The 18,078-nt window shown below is 42.8% G+C and overlaps 1 protein-coding gene across 2 annotated transcripts in view; it reads right to left on the bottom strand.

Annotated features, from left to right (window-relative positions):
* Positions 1 to 18,078, bottom strand: part of MAPKAP1 (MAPK associated protein 1) — a 120,164-nt gene that overhangs the window by 70,687 nt on the left and 31,399 nt on the right. For both annotated transcript variants that reach the window (XM_072123720.1, XM_072123721.1), the window contains exons 5-6: positions 8,686 to 8,858; positions 1,101 to 1,277 (exon numbers count right to left, since the gene is read on the bottom strand). In XM_072123720.1, coding sequence (XP_071979821.1) covers positions 1,101 to 1,277; positions 8,686 to 8,858 — 350 coding nt within the window. The remainder of the gene's footprint in view (positions 1 to 1,100; positions 1,278 to 8,685; positions 8,859 to 18,078) is intronic.

Below are 18,078 nucleotides of genomic sequence, written 5' to 3'. Positions count from 1 at the left end.
CACAAAGCTAGTGATCAGGTTATATTATAAATGTTATCACATATTAGATTTCAAGAAAAGCAGAACTAAAACATGCACGGAGAAGATTGCTAGTCCTCAAAGTGATAACACAGAGGTCTGGCCAGTGCAAACCCAGAACACTAACAAGGCAACAGCATTACCTAAACTAATACTGTGTGTGGACCAAGTAGTGCAAATATGCAAAATTTGCCCAATATATCATTAAATAAAGTAATCGGCTGAAAAACACTGTAACATTCTTATACAGAGAGAAGTCCCGGTTTTAAAAGGATACTTCAAGGTTGACATAGAAGAGATATTACATTGTCACCTAATGTTAAATAGACTCAGATAGGACAATTTTTTGTAGATCCATGCAAATTATGTAGACACAGATAGTACTACCTCCATGTCTCTTCATGTAAATTATGTGGACGCAGATAGCACTTCCTCCATCTCTCTCCATGTAAATGAAGTAGAAACAGATACGGCAGTACTACCCCCATGTTTTTCCTTGTAAATGATGTAGACAAAGACCATAATGCTTCTGTGTTTCTCCATGAATATGACATAGGCATGGATAGGCCTGTGTCCTTGTCTCTTTATGCAAATGATGCAAACACACACAATACAACTTCCTATTTCTCTCTGTAAATGTGATAGAAACAGGTAGTACTGTGCACAGCTTCTGCCACCCCAATACTGTAGATGTGGTTGATGAGAAACCTGGTGTAGTCAACGATAGCACTGCCTCCCAGTCTCTTCCAGAAAATTTTATGTGTACAGATAATACTATTTGATGTAGATAAAGATCGCATCATCTCTCACTGTAAATATTAAAGGAAGCACTGCCTTCCAGTCTCTTACTATAAAGAAGGCATGGATAAAGCAAACCACCAGTAAATAACATGGGTACAAATACTGTCACCCTATAAGTGAAGTAGGCACAGACAGTACTGCCTTCTCTTCTCTCCTTGTACATGTCAAAAGCAAAACACTATCTTAGCTGTAGCAATGTGTAGTTTTTACTTTTTTTCTGGTTCTAGTAGATCCTTTGTGTTTTACCTATTTTGAGACTGACTGTATGAGCCCATACTTACATTCTTACAAATAGAGACTGCTTAGCGGCCAGATTAGGGGATGAATACTTCTCCACGAGAGCCAGGGTGCTAAAACCAAATTTGTGAATGGGTTCATTGGAATCGAGAGGGGGAAAGTCTGTGTCCACTTCTCCATCATCCTCCGCAATATGTAGGCAGAACGAGTCCACATTATCACTGCAAGTAAAAAGGGATAGAAGGAGTTGGGTAAAGTTGGGTAAATACACCTTAACATCCAATACATTATCATAGGTTATTTTCAGGATATGGTAAAGCAAATCCCATTATCTGTTGGAAGATTTAGTTTATCAAGTAATCAGAGAAGTAGATAAAACAGAACCAAACAATTAAAGTCTTTGTACGCAGAAATTGAAATTAATGTTTAATGTTCCTTTTATGAGTTTTCTCTGGGTTTTCATATAAAGTGACCATATTACCGGATATACTCGAGTATAAGCAGAGTTTTTCAGCTCAAAAAAAGTGCTGAAAAACTTCACCTCGGCTGATACATAAGTCATGAGAAAAAACTAACAGTGTACTTACCTTCCGATGCCCCCATGCAGGTCCTCTTCTATACCGCGGTGCTACTGCATCAGCTCCGTGTCCCCGCTCTGTCCGTCGCAGGGATCATGACGTCAGCCGCTCAGCACACACCATGATCCCTGCGACGGACAGAGCAGGGACACGCAGCCGATGCCGGTACATCGCTGAATAGAAGAGAACCTGTACAGGTGGGCTAGGCAGGCTATACACTACAGGGGGGCTGGGCAGGCTATATACTACAGGGGCTGGCTGGCTATATACTGGGAGACTGTGAACAATGTATTTCCCATCCTCGGCTTATACTTGAGTCTATAGGTTTTTCAAGTTTTGTGTGTTAGGGGTCTCGGCTAATACTTGGGTCAGCTTATACTCGAGTATATACAGTAATGAAATAATTTTAACAGTCCTGCTTTGCTGTAGATAGAGGTACATGGAGATTAATTACTTTGTGTAGACGCAGTTGAACAGGTGACTGCCTAAAAGGTCGCATTAACGCCTGTACAAGCTTCATAGATGCTGGTACAGGCTATTTTACGCCTTAATAAAAGTGCCATGCAAAAATTTCGGCATGACACTTCCCCCTTCAACCTGACTTGGGGCTGGGAACTGCAGCCTCCATTAGTCCCTTCACTGCTGCAGCTTGCGGTATATTGTCATTTGAACGTAGCTCAGTTACTTAGTGTAGGTTCTGACCTTCTATCGTGACCATGGTTAAAAATACTACTCAAAAATGGCAAGAGGAATATTTTTAGTAATAGTGCGACCTTCGGTACTGCCTTTATGTAAATAATGTAGTTACAAATAGAGCCGTCTCCCTGTCTCTCCCTGTAAATACTTCTTTTGACGTTAGTATTGCCTTCCTGTAGATGGAGGTATAGAGAGTGCTGTCTTCCTACCCCTTTCAAAAATTGCAGCTACAGATAGTACTGCTTCCATGTCCCTTCCAATAAATGTTGTTTTATATAGTACAAATGTTCTGTATAAATCTTATAGTTACAGATAGAACCACCTCCTTGTCTCTCTCAATAAACAATGTTCTTGCAAACAGTATTGCCTTCTAATCTCTTCCTATAAATGTGGTAGTTACAGACTGTATTACCTCCTCGTCTCTCCTAATAAATTAACTAATAGTATTGCCTCTTAAGCTCTCCCTATAAATGTTGCACTTACACACATTACTGTTTCCAAATCTCTCCCTACAAATGTAGTTGCTACAGACTGTTCTGTCTCCCAGTCTCTTCCTATAAATCTTACAGTTAGATAGTACTGTCTCCTTGTCTCCCCTTTATAAAATGTAATTGGAAATAGTATAGCCCCCTTAATCTCTCCTTTTAAATTATATACACAGTAGCATAAATTGGGTATTGAAGTTATGTCTGGTAATATATATAGTATATAATAGAATTATAGGTGAACTTCTGAAGTAAAGAACATTTACTCAGATAAGCCTCTAGTAATAAAAAGACTAAACCTTTAGATATCAAGTAAGCAAGTTTTTAACACTATCCTAGATCAAACCATTAATAGAAACCTTGGTTAAAACCAAAAAGGCATCTTTACTTATATCCATTCTTAAGAAGTAGAAATGAATAATTCCATTTGGAATCTGAAAACTGACCCTTAGTATCGGTTCCCTGCTGTGATTAGAGGACATCATGCCAGATGCAGGGATGAATATGCAGCATATAGTAAACCATAAGGCAAGGCCACAAAGTGCCTCAGGCGCCAACCACAAGTGGCCATAAAAGCGGCGGTACAAACTCTCTTTGCGTGCATGTGAGAGACAATAGGGACATGATCGTAATGTGGATAAAATCTGCTGCGCTGGAGAGTCAGAGCCATAACTCAGCGCTGCCGAGTGTCGAGGGAAACATCCGCTGCTAAACATTCCATGGAAATGCTTCATCCAAATAAAAGGAGAGAGGTTCAAAAGGTTTCATTAAAATGATATATGTTGTGCTCAGCGTCTCAATCATACATGCTGCAGAAACAATGTGCTTCAGAGACTCTGCAGAGAAAGCGGGCCACGAAAATCACCGCCTGCCGCTTCTTACCATCAACAGGATTTCACTAGTGAGGACAGTGATATCCAAAATATATACACGGGTACAACAAAGCATTGGGAATGGGCTTCATGCCGTGGTGTAGTGTAACTCGAGATCTCCAATGCATGACTTCTCCACAATGGCCAATGTGCAAATGTCCACATTGGTCTGCAATTGATTTTATTTATTAAAATCAGCTCAAATTAGCAATATGCCCGATTCCGACGAGGCAAAAACTGCCCAAAATGTTGTGGTTTCTAAAGAAGAATCCATAGGGCAGTGGTGGCTAACCTATGGCACTGGAGCCAGAGGTGGCACTCAGAGCCCTTTCTGTGGGCACTCAGGCCATCACCAGAGAGGACTCCTGGTATCTTCCTGCAGTCCCAGAGAGCCCAGGACTTTTTGTGCACAGAGCTCTATTTTAAAGTAACTGTGCTACCTGGGACTACTGGAGGAGTGGGAAGTTGTGGACAGATCTTGATCATCCAAATTACTTCTATTTTCTGCTTTATTGGTGTCCTCAGGTGCTGGTATCAATGAAAGCTGCGACAGAGAAAGGAGTATAAACCACAAATTAAATTTTTGTGTTGGCACTTTGCAATAAATAAGTGGGTCTTGGTTGTAGTTTGGGCACTCGGTCTCTAAAAGGTTCGCCATCTCCGCCATAGGGTAATCTCAGTGAGTTTACCAAAAATTGTAAGACAGAACGAATATTGGGGCATGGGTAATACAGTCTTCTATTACTACACATATGTGTCTGGTGAGGAGCCGTGGGTACAGGCCTAAAGACCTGGAACGACAGGCAGGTGCATCCAAATCTTGCCTCAGATGACCAGCATCATACTACCATGGATACAGCTTGCCTGCTTCATGATCTTGGGCAATCTCTTTGGGTACGAGGCTAAAAGATTTTGTTGATGGTAAAGTCAGACAGAGCATTGTAGCGACATATGCTCCAATTGTATACACAGGGGCACATATACTTACTTGGTCCAGTCGCGATCCAGTAGCAGGTTCTCTGATGCCGATTCGGGTCCGGCCGGGATTCACTAAGGTCCGTGCACCGATATCCACTAGGTGTCGCTGCTGCGCCGAGGTCCCCTGGAGTTCACCTTCTATTTCTTGGTGCAGGTAAGTATGTGTTAAGCAACACTTTTTTTTTTCTTTAAATACCACGGTATTTCCAAATCGGGCGGGTTTTCCGATGGCCACGCCCCCCCATTTTTGTCACATGCAACCCGGCGTAATTGCGCCGAAATTCAATTGCGTGCGCCAAAATCCCGGCGGAATTCGGTGCAAATGGAAATCGTCGGGATACCCGACGGAATCGCGCTATTCGGACCCTTAGTAAATGAGCCCCACAGTGTTAGTCCTCATGCAGATGAATGTATGCTATGTCCAGAACTGCAAACACTGGCTGGAGAAGGGGAGGGATGAACACCTACCATCTCCATAGGAAGCCAAACGGCTGGAGAGTACATACGGGAAAAGATAGAATATGTCTTTTCCCAGTGCCAGCATGGTACGGTGACACGCGTGTGTGCTCACTGTACCGTGTCGCGCATAACGCACTTCTATATCTTCTGTATGCTAGGTGCTGTTTGTACAGGTAGCGTACAGCCACCATACACGTTCGTGTGCATGAGGCGTAACTCTGGTAGGCTATGGATAATGCAGCGCTGAATGGGTAGATCCAGTGGTGGATTTCTGGTGGTAAGGAACAGAATTCTGTTGTCAACTTATTGATGAAACGCCGGAATAGAAAGCACCAAAAAAAATGGGGCCTATCACTTTGGATGACTGGTAAGACCACAAGTCGGCCTAAATGTTACAAGATAAAGCAAAGTACAAGCGGTCACTACGTATGGGCTCATTCAGACGGCTGTTATGGGGGCGGTGATCAGGTCATCACGACCAAATTGGGTGCTCGTCTGCCTTTGAAAGGAGGAGGGGTGTAGAGCGCCCACCCCTCCTGTTTGGATCAGTGTCTGAAATTGCCCTAATGACACCTGACTTACAGACGACCCTTTGTTACAGACGGACTCCTCTGCCCGCTGTGACCTCTGGTGAATCTCTCTCGATGTTACTATAGTCCCAGCCTGCACTGATCAGATGTAAGGTGCCTGTAATTAAGTTTTATAATCCTTGTTCCTATGACAGGAAAAAAAAATTTGAAAATCCAATTGTCACAGGGACAAAAAAAAAAAAATGTTGGAGCTACAATTTTAAAATACAGTATACCGATACTGACTTACAAAACAAATTCCACTTAAGAAAAAACGTAGAGAATCTATCTTGTACGTAACCCTGTCTCTCGGCTTCCCTGTAAGACATCCCTTTAAATCTTGCCCTATAGAAACCTACAAAGAATATGATACTATTATAGTAAAATCTTTGCGCTATCTGTACTGTACGTTGTCATAGACATTGCTAATATTCACTGCACATAACCAGGGACCTCTACTCACAGCAGCGTTCAGACTCCCCTTTTAGAATCTGGAGTTTTAATTGCATGATTGATGCGGAAATTAATTAATCTCAAAGTGCATGCTAATTGTTTAATTGCTCGCTTGATCTATATGGATCATTTTCGGGAATTAAAAGTAGCTGATTTACTCTGGCTATTGATTGAATGTGGCACTGAGTTATTTTGCTCGCTACCTGATTTGAAATTCCCTCAATTAATTCCCAAAACCTTTTGCTTCGGAGGCGGCAGGGTGAGTTTGCCCCTTCTGGCTGATCTATACTAACCTGTCATGCTTAAGAGATATTTATTATTAGATCCGGCAAGTAATAATGACACATTAATATTAGCAAAGGCTGTACAATGCTACAGAATGGATTGCCAACGTGGAATTAAAACCGATATATTTGTCAGTATCAATTTTCTAAAATTCTATGGTGACCTGGGTGCACTAATGAATGGCATTCCCCGCTCGCACAGCCGGCCCGCCAGTAGTCATTGTCAAGGGAAAAGTGCACGGCTATAGCTCAGCCTCTGCTTGATTGTCCAACCCTTTGTGGATGTAATTAATAAAAGCGGAATAAGGGCTTTTATTTCATTTATTTTTCATTTATGTGTTATTCGTCTCAAAAGGGAATAAAATGAATTGTGAATGAACTACAGGGGAAGAAGGAAGAGGAAGTGACCCCCTGGAAGACAGTAGAATTTCCTAATAAGGCTTTTTTTTAACTGGACAGAACCATTAAAGGGTTGTCTCAAGTATACATCCAATGGATATGGAATAACGATTTGATTGGTGGGTGTCTGAATGCTGGGACCCCTACAATTATTAGAACAGACCCACAGCAATCCAGAAGACGGGTGGCCTGTTCTTACAAACGAAAGGAGCAGCAGGTCGTGAAAGCACTCGGCTATCTAATGCACTCACATGAACAATGAATGGGAATGAAAGAGATGGCAATCTCGCACTCCCACACTACTGAATGAAGTGTCAGGATGCATGCTCGACCTGCCGCTACATCTATAAGAGAGTATGGGACCCCATTTATCTGGATTCCTGGGGGAAGCCATTCTCACGATCAATGGGGTTCCCATCAGACCTTCACTGATCACATTGTTGTCTAACTTGGTACAACCCCCTTAAAGAGGACCTGTCACCTAAATTTTCGGCACTGGGAGCGGCTTACTAAAGTGATCAAACTCCGCAGTGTTAGAGTGATAGCGTTACCGGAAACCTCCGGTAACGCTATCAAACACTGCGGCGGGGTACAGTGTAATCATCGGACAGCTGTCCAATGTATTCATGAGGGGGCGGTCCGAGGTGCTGCCTTTTCCCCGGACCACCCCGCTTGCTCCATAGGCCGGCAGCGACTGCTGCGTGCTAGGCGGCAGTCACCGCCCCTAGCCACGCCCCAACCCCGCCCCCTCATGAATACGCCGGACAGCTTTGCGAGCTGTCCGACAATTACATTGTACCCCGCCGCAGTGTTTGATAGCGTTACCGGAGGTTTCCTGTAACACTATCACTCTAACACTGCAGCGTATGATCAAGCACTAGGAGCTGCTTACTTTAGTGCCGATAAATTAGGTGACAGGTCCTCTTTAAAAGAGTAGATAGCTGAATGAATTTTATATATGATATATTTATACAGATAAAGTGAGACTCTCTTTTAAAAGTCCTGGCTTGTCTATGACTTACATAGACAACCAACAAACTTCAATGGGTGTGAATTAAATCTCCAGTGTCCTGGTGACATAAGAAACAGAAGTTTGCTTAAGGGGGTATTCCTGGAACATGCAGGTCTGATAGAAAAACCCACAATGCATCAACCATAAAATGGAGCTTAAATTGTTTGGTTTTATGATACACAAGATTTTAAGGGCTTTCTTAAGTAGGCGGAGTTATCTTCAAGATGTCGCCACAGGATACTACAACTGCCATGATCCCTCAGTAACACCTCCTCCCTCTTATGGTCTGTTCCCAGTGATGATATACCATATTGTAAAATGATGTGTGTAACTGCCATCACTGCACTTGGCCTCACTGAGATGACATCTCACCACAACACACTCGCCAGTTTGCTAGAAGACAAACATAGTGATGATTACAAGACCTGCCCAGGTTGATGCAGGATATGTGATGTAAACATGTGCCAGCGGACTTCTTCTGCCCAGTGTCTTCGGCCCAGGCCAGCAGCATTTTAATTCTTTAATTATAGTGTATGTTCACAATATTTGTCTGCTAAGGGGAGCAATTTTTTTAAATAACAACTAATTACATATTAACTTATATTTTAAGGACCCATTAGAAAATAAATTACATTTATTCCTAGAGTACCTCTTTAAAGTTTGAAGAGTCCATTCTATTATTGGGGGTCCTGCTATAGCCAGAATTTACGGAATGTGTGAAGAGATGAATTCTGTAGGTTTTACATGTGAATGCCAGACTTTTCTACAACTATTATACGACCCATTCAATTTGCGTTAAAACATAATATGTATAAATTTTCTTAATGATAATGTAGTTGGTTACTTCAGTTTTGGCTCCCGTCCCTCTGTGGTGTACTGCCAGCAGATGAGACCGATGAGGTCATGGACCTTGGCATTGGCTATAGTCACCACAGTCATGGGTAACATCTTGTCTTGGCTAGCTTGCATTGAGAGATAGACATCTATCTTCTTGGTGGCTGTGGTTCCTACGTGGCCCTGAAAAGACACAAACACAATCAATTAGTTCACGATTTAATCCTTCTACCTAAATACCCACAGAATAATATGTAGAGTATTGCACAAATATAGGTATATCATTTACTTAACCCCTTTACGACTGCCATAGGGCTATATGCATCCTATTTGCACATGCCCCGTGCAGGAGGGACGTTTATAAATGTCATAACAGAGGCCAATTTCTAACAAGTATATCTCCTGAGCCCTGGCACCTAGAAACACAATTCTGGTGTCATATTAAACAGTAGAGTCTCCCCTTTAACACATCAGGATAGGTCTATGAATGCTTCACAGAGCCAGCTCTATACACCCTTAAAGTTGTACTAAACAAATTTAGATTTTTATGTTTTATATTTCCGATTGTAAATTTAAGAGTGGATATCTTTGGTTTTATTACGCATCCTTATATAATATTAAAGGGGAGACTCTCCAGTTTAATATGATGTGTTTGTAGGTGTAAGGATTCTGGAGATATAGGCATTTAAAATGTGCCCCTCTCCAGCCGGGCAGCTGAAAGCAGAATATAAAAGCTGCTGCAGGAAAGACTTTCCCTTTGAAGAAGCACACGCACCCTCGAATCTGTTGCTGAACCTGGGAAAGGGTGATGAAATGATGCTTTACATATTTAAAACGTATATTGGTAAATGTTATTTTTCCAATTAAAGTTTTTCTAATCACAATTTGTTGTCAATTATTGGCAAATTTTATATAGGAAAAAAATGTAAGTAATAAAACTATCCTATTAAGTTAAAGTTTCAAATGACATGAAAAAAAAAAGAAAAAGTAAAAATTATTATGATATGTAAAGCTTTTCCAGAAATCGTGTCATTTAAAGAAGCGCACAGCCGAACGTCAAAATTCGGCCTGGACATTCAGGCACCAATGACCATCGGTCCCGAAGGGGTCACCTAAGTAGTGTGTTTATAAGGAACTGGTACCCCTCCGTGAGTTGCCGTAAAGTCACAGGGCTGCAGTGACTTATTATAAGAAATCACAAGAGAACCCAAGCAAAATATTTGTATTGTCCATAGAGAAACCGCAAAGCTTTATAATGATTGAAAATTCACATACAAGTCTTTCCACCAATATGTTCAGTATTACCAATACTGTACAGTACACAGATAAAAGACCTGTACAGTATATAAATAAAGGACTTGGGTAAATATAGAAGACATTCTATAAGCAATGGCTGCCTTCTACCATCTCCATAGGGTTCTATGGGCAGCTGTAATATGATCCCTCTAATAGCTGAAAGTATGTCTTGGCAGGCAAAAGCAGATTTAACATATAAAATTTGTGTTTTTTTCATCATTTGTTGTGAATAAAGTATTTGAAAGTAACTGGTACTGCATTGCTACTCAGGCAGTGGGTTGCCAAGGTGAACAGCCTTTTGAGAGTTTGGAAAAGTAGGGTAAAAAAACAAATATAGATGGGTAAAAGGCATATAAGATGTGTAAAATATGGGTTAAAAATTTCCAAGACTGTCACGGCCAGTAAGTGAGCACTGCACTATATTCCTACTACTTGGCCACGGTGACTTGATTTGCTCGCACTCGGATTACCATCGGCACTGCCAGCTTTGTGTTTTGCACTCGTCGCCTTTGTTTCGTGCCGTTATTTATGTCCGAAGATGATATCACGCTGTGAAATAAAGTGCAAGTCTCTTTTTTCCCCTCTCTTTTACGGGCTTGTAAATAAACTTGCATCGGGAGTAAGCGGGTTCATTAGGGATCTGTACATTAAACCAAAGGAAAACAGCCACATAAAAATTGATTTGTTGCTCATCTACATGGCCAAACAAGGCAGAGCTTTTTAACTCTTTCACCGAATAAATGGTGGTTAGAGGCCTAACGAGTCTCCCATTAATTCCTGTTAATGATTGTGTACTGAAGGCGGAAATATTTACAAGCTCGGAACGACATTTACGCATTTCTGCATAGTTTTACATGAATATTCCCTGTTATGGATGACACAGCGCTGCACTAACAGGCCTGATTAATCGACAAGAGATTATATGGTTATAGGCAGGAAGCAGTAAAGCCGCCAGTCATAAAAGCAGCCGTGACATCATCAGTTTGGTACAGAAACAATCCAGGTCTGAGCCGGGTTTTACAAGAATAACTTATAGTTTTCAGATGTGGCCTTAGTAAACTTGGCTCTTGTTACAAGATACCGAAGAAGAACTGTTGGTCGGTCAGCCGCGGCGCTGCTGCACCCGTACGCTCCCCTGCGGCGCTGCTGCACCCGTACGCTCCTCCGCGGCGCTGCTGCGCCCGTACGCTCCTCCGCGGCGCTGCTGCGCCCGTACGCTCCTCCGCGGCGCTGCTTCCCCCGTACGCTCCCCCGCGGCACTGCACCATCCATTTGCTCACATGCAGCTTTGCTAAATCGATGTAGCAGCTCTGTTACATCCATGCCCTGACACGCAGCTCTGATACATCCATGTGCTCACACGCAGCTATGCTACATCCATACGCACACACAAATCTACTACTATACTGTTATATCTACTATAACAGCTCTTCTTCTTTCCTAGTCACAGTCCCAACTTCTTCTCTGGCCTCATCCCTGGGCAGCGTGAGAGTGTTTAAAGACCTTGCAGTGATGCAAGAAGCAAATGATAAGTCAAATGCTTTTGACATCACCCTTGATCCTGGAGAAATAGTCATGACTGGGCAAGCAAGGAGAGGGAATGAGCAGTTTAGAGGCTCTGCTCCCACATAGATAGGATAAAGCGCTTTACCCCATCTCAAGGACAGCGGTGATGAAGGTCTGGAAGTGCTGGATCCTCCTGACATTTGGACTAGAATATGCGGGCACTTTTTGGTAAGATTTTTTTTTTTTTGCTAAAAAGTGTGTCTTATAGTATAAAAATATGGAAAAAATTAACAAATTATGGAAAGTAAAAAAGAAGACATTAGGTTAATTCTTTAAAAGAATTACTAATAATTGGTCTTGGTTATAGGACTACAGACTACAAAACATTTATCCCCATGTATCCTGAGGGGATGTGACAGGTTTGGTACAAAGTTTGCCTATATCCAACGGATGGGAAATAATTAGATGGAGTCTGACTGCTAGGACTCCCACTGAATACAAGATCGGACCTTCAGTGATCTGGCAAACAGTGTCCCGTTCTCACTAATGGGTGATGCAGCAGGTCGAGCAAGTGTCCTACTTCTCCATTCCAATGTAAGGTAAAGTGGGAAATTGCTAAGCACAGCGCTCAGATATTTCTGGCACTATGATTCACTGTGTATCGTTGGAGGTCCATTCTTGTGAGGATAACATGCAAAATTTAATAACACAACCCATAAGAAAACCAATTTTATTTTGGAAGGGCTCTTCTACATGTCAGGATTGATCTGAATTTTCAGTTGGAAAATCTGCTTCAATACCTGCTCGTGCCACTTGTAGATTCTGACCGACATGCCCTATATTATGACCATTCCACAGGCAGACAAGCGCTTGCGGAAAAGAATAAACACAGCGCTCACTCATCGATTTCAATCGGGGTTGGTGGATTTTCCTAACTTAAAATCCATGCCAAAATCCATCGTATGAACAAGGCCTAATTGATTGAGGTTGTATCTAGTCCAGAATGTGCATAGGTTTTCTGCACAAAGAACTGGAATGGACAGCTGCGTGTGAATGTATCCTAAGAGGTTTGTAAGTTACTTCTGTTAATGGGAAAGTTTGGTCTATTTCTAACATTACTGATCCCATTGCGTTTCTTCTGCTTTTACATTAAATACTACGTAACAAGTACATTAAAAGGGGAAGGGGGGGGGGGGGGTTCCAATCAAATCAATTTATAATCACCCAGTCTTCCCCAACTATTACGTGTGAAACATCTGCTGTAGAAACTTTTCTATTTTCTGCTGTTCATTAAAAAACTTCCTTAAACATTCACAAAGGGAATTGTCTTAAAATCTATGTGCGCCCTGGGTAATGTGTGTGCAGGGAGGAGGAGGGGGGAGGGGGGGTTACAGATCCATCGGGTACCCCCCCCCCCCCATGGAAATTCTGGACGTGTGGCAGGATTTAATGAAAGTCCACCGGGGAATGTGTTCTTATTCTCCATTACCGACTGATGGGTCTTGTGGAAAGGTTACGGTGTAGTCATTAACATGCTCCTAAATTATACAGCAAATTTGGAGCACTCTTGAAATGACCTCTAAGACAATTTAATTCTAGACTTGCTGGGAAAAGTGCTCGGCTAATGTGACATGGCTCCGACTGCGGAGGTACGACGGAAGCACTTTCAGGGGACGTATGTATAAATATACATAAACGTGTGTACTTGAGTGTAAAAGGTGGATAATAAAACCGCATCGGCAAACACAATATTAAACAAACTACAAAAAAATTGGAATGTTGTGTCCGGGGATATTTGTAAATTTATTTCCATGGATGATTATGAATTCTCTGCCCTTCCTTTTCAGAGCACAGAGGGCGACGCTTACAATGTATTATGGGCGAGACTCCCAGAATCCTCCGCTCCAATGGACGTTCATGTGGACGCGCAAAGGTCTGCCAGGGTTACCGGAAGATTTCAACAAAAAACTTACCATAGATTTCCAGGCAGATCCAATCATTTGTTATCAATTAGAATCCTGTATAGTGGATAGGATGGGGGAAGGGAGGGGAACCCAGCGTCGCTCACTACCGCGGCTATTATTTAATTATGGGGCCAGATGGTTTAAGGCTCCGCTAGGCAGAATGTGCCGCGAGAAATACTTTATCTCCATTGCAATCATCACTACAACATCAGCTCCAGGGCTGAACTAACGCTCATGTATTATTCCAGACGCTGGTGGTGTAGAAGTTAATTACGTATAGAAGGAGAGACTGCATTACCAAACATATATCCACACGTATACAAATAGTCGCACAGAAAAAAACTCAACGTAGCAGTAACTGGCCCGAAAACGTAACATACTAACGAAGACGACCGTAAATCTGTATAAGAAGAACACATGGCGTGTACTAATAATAGCAACAGGTCACTGATGTTACAAAGAAGGAGATCCAGGGGGTGACACAAGAGCTTACAGTCTATGAGGATGAGGGGGTGACACAAGAGCTTACAGTCTATGAGGATGAGGGGGTGACACAAGAGCTTACAGTCTATGAGGATGAGGGGGTGACACAAGAGCTTACAGTCTATGAGGATGAGGGGGTGACACATGAGCTTACAGTCTATGAGGATGAGGGGGTGACACAAGAGCTTACAGTCTATGAGGATGAGGAGGTGACACAAGAGCTTACAGTCTATGAGGATGAGGGGGTGACACAAGAGCTTACAGTCTATGAGGATGAGGGGGTGACACAAGAGCTTACAGTCTATGAGGATGAGGGGGTGACACATGAGCTTACAGTCTATGAGGATGAGGGGGTGACACAAGAGCTTACAGTCTATGAGGATGAGGGGGTGACACAAGAGCTTACAGTCTATGAGGATGAGGGGGTGACACAGGAGCTTACAGTCTATGAGGATGAGGGGGTGACACAAGAGCTTACAGTCTATGAGGATGAGGGGGTGACACGAGCTTACTGTCTATGAGGATGAGGGGGTGACACGAGCTTACAGTCTATGAGGATGAGGGGGTGACACAGGAGCTTACAGTCTATGAGGATGAGGGGGTGACACAGGAGCTTACAGTCTATGAGGATGAGGGGGTGACACAGGAGCTTACAGTCTATGAGGATGAGGGGGTGACACAGGAGCTTACAGTCTATGAGGATGAGGGGGTGACACAGGAGCTTACAGTCTATGAGGATGAGGGGGTGACACAAGAGCTTACAGTCTATGAGGATGAGGGGGTGACACAAGAGCTTACAGTCTATGAGGATGAGGGGGTGACACAGGAGCTTACAGTCTATGAGGATGAGGGGGTGACACAGGAGCTTACAGTCTATGAGGATGAGGGGGTGACACAGGAGCTTACAGTCTATGAGGATGAGGGGGTGACACAAGAGGTATAAGAGCTTGTATAAACGCCCAGCCATTGTTTATAGGGGGACAGAATAAAATAATTTAATAAATAAAAATGCTTCTGCTTCAACACGTCATCAGCCGCATCTTATATACAAAGTCCAAGGTGACTGGGACTGCAGAAAAGCCTGGTATCCGGTGTTTGCCAGATTACAGATGGGAGGAGGACACAGGATGGGTTAGTAAAGAGTTGAAACTTCATGCAGTTAGCGAGTGTGAAAGGTCTGCCTAAAGAGATGGGTTTAGTCGAGAGTGAAATCAGATCAGATCATCAATTACATATATTGATGACCTTTCCATCGGATGGACCAGGTACTGTTTCAGTACTATTTGGAAAAAAGCCAGGGAGAGGTTACATGACGCGGCCACCATCAGGGAATGGAACTGTTCTCCATTGCTTTCTATGCCTGAATTAACATAATGGTGCAGTCCAGAGTGCTCATACAGAAGATCCAATGTGTAGGCCACCAGTAAATACAAGCCAGGAGGGCCCTCAAATGTTTCGGTGTGTGCCTTATTGGAGTTGTCTGGGGATTTCTCCTTAACAGCACCACATCAGACCATAGTTTGTTTCAAAATGCTAGCTCAGCTGAAATGAATGGAGCTGGGCTGCAATACTACAGGTTACTGATGGTCCGGTGTGGCTGTTTATGAAAGAAAGCCATCATGTTTTGCTCAGGGATTAAACAAGATATGTGCCTGCATCAGTGTAGCTACAGCATTCTCAAGGTATGTTTGCTTCATACTGCATCAAATCAAATGGTAGATTTCCTTTTCCTTTAAGAGATATAGGAAGAAAAAAACATAGTTGGACATGTGAGCTGCAGATAAAGTTCCATTTATGGTCTATTACTTTAAATGCCTGCATCTCCAGTCCTGTAGCTCACAAAGCCTGATGAAGCAATATATAGTTAAGATGAGAATCTCAACTTTCATAACACCAAAAACATGTTTCTGGGTACTACAAAACTGAGGGTGGGGGCATCTGAAATGACACTCGTACTCTCCATCCTCTAAAAGTGACTCATCTCAGGCAATACACGACTCTTCTCATTTGCATATGACATTGGAGAGGATTTATTTTCCATAGATGAGAGTTTACAGTGGGAATTCTACCTGAGGGGGCTAGTAAGTTTAATGGGATACAATCTGGTGACAGGTTCCCTTTAAAGTCACACAGCGCCAAAAGTAAAAAAGGATTCTCTTTATAAAAAAAAAAATAAAAAATAAAAATAAAAAAGCTAATTTGACAACAAAAGTACAGACTTGCAAACTGACAAGACATAATAAAATGAATGTCATTCCCTGACTTGTTTCCTCTCATTCAAGTTTTCCGTATAATTTAGTACGAGTGATTTCGACGTTTGCAGATTCTCTAATGACATAAATTGGCTCAGATGTTTCTGTGATGTATTAAATAAATATTCAAGCCTTGCATATGATTGTGTTAATTAAACTGATGTGGTGGAGGACTTTCTCGATGGAAATAGAACATCCAAGGGTATGGAGGTACAGGTGCTTCCGAAACGGGATTCCCATTCCAGCTGTCAGAAGGAAAGACAAGACTCTTCATTATAATACTGTAACACCAGAGCCAGATACAGAAACATGGCACACATGGTGCTTAGAAAAACACCCACGTAGTGTGACACCTGGTGCCAAAATTATACCATTAGTGATCACATCGGGGCAGATTTACTTACCCGGTCCATTCACGATCCAGCGGCGCGTTCTCTGCGCTGGATTCGGGTCCGGCCGGGATTTAATAAGGTAGTTCCTCCGCCATCCACCAGGTGGCGCTGCTGCGTTAAAAAGCATCTGAACGCACCGGAATTCACCGAGGCCATCTGAGTGCAGGTAAGCGCGTCCCGAGCGACACATTTTCCGTTTTTAAATGCGGCGTTTTTTACAAATACGTCGGGTTTCTGTCCGGCCACGCCCCCCGATTTCCATCGCATGCATGCCGGCGCCGATGCGCCACAATCCGATCACGTGCGCCAAAATCCCGGGGGCAATTCAGGTACAATCGGCGCAAATCGGAAATATTCGGGTAACACGTCAGGGAAACGCGAATCGGGCCCTTAGTAAATGACCCCCAATGTCTCCGTGTGCACAAAAAATTCTGGACCGACAGATACTTTTTGGTGGCTTATGGTTTTAGAATGTCTATAGTTTACCAGTTAACTCCCCTGATCCCTCCAAAAAGTTGATAGTCCGCTACTTACAAATTACGGACTGAAGTTGGATATTGTTTAAAATTGGTATTGGGAAACAAAGGCGGATTAAACCTGCCATGGACCCTGAGCTGTATGAATATTCACTTTCTACAGATTGTACTAGAATCAAGCCTATTGATGAGTCCCTTCGGACTGCTTTCAATGTGCGGTTTCAGAGCCTTTGGAGGACCTTCAAAAGGTACTGAAAAGGCTATTGTGTACACATGTATTGGAGGACAGGTACAGATGTACAAGGATTTCATGGGCGAGGATCCTTTGGAGTATAAATTTGGTGGATGGTTTGGGTAGGCATTGGTCTCCTAGCAGGTTTGAGTGGCCATGATGTGAATCTGCCCAATATTGGACAATTACCCCTTATGTACACGAACGTTGTATTTGTCCAGATGGTATCCATTGATTCAACGAATAGTAACAAACAAATTAACAACAAGCTAATTAATTTCTATGGGCTCATACATGGCCATCGTTTCCCATGTCTCACATGTGAGCGGCTGCCACAGTCTTTTCTGCAGTCATCAGCATGTAAGTGGACCTCAAACGCAAATGACCCAAGGACTGCAAACAATCGCCCGAGGATCTGTTGTTTGCTGCCCTTTTGAGGATTAAATTGAGACACCCACCAAGGACTAACTAACGCGAGTGCAATCACTTTACAGTGCAGTTGAATATGTTTACACCGTAGGCCATCTATACTGCAGGCTTAGCTCTCCTAGGAGTGACTTAAAGTTACTAAAAGCCAGTAGTATAGAAAAAATAAATTTGCCCTCTTGTGTAGGACAACCTGGTGCCGCTTCATGCATATCATCATTTCATGTCCTGGTTGGGCAAGGAATTACAAGAACCAATCATTGGCCTCCAGTTGTAGTGTCACCGCTAAAGGCAGGGACCGCTGAATCCAAAGCAGGCCACTGGAGCTCAAACTGGGGGTGTAGGCAAGCTTATTTTAAAACAAATCTTAACACAT

The sequence above is a fragment of the Engystomops pustulosus genome, chromosome 9 (assembly GCF_040894005.1).
Source record: "Engystomops pustulosus chromosome 9, aEngPut4.maternal, whole genome shotgun sequence".
Taxonomy (NCBI): Eukaryota; Metazoa; Chordata; class Amphibia; order Anura; family Leptodactylidae; genus Engystomops; species Engystomops pustulosus.
This window is presented reverse-complemented; position numbering and strand designations above follow the sequence as displayed.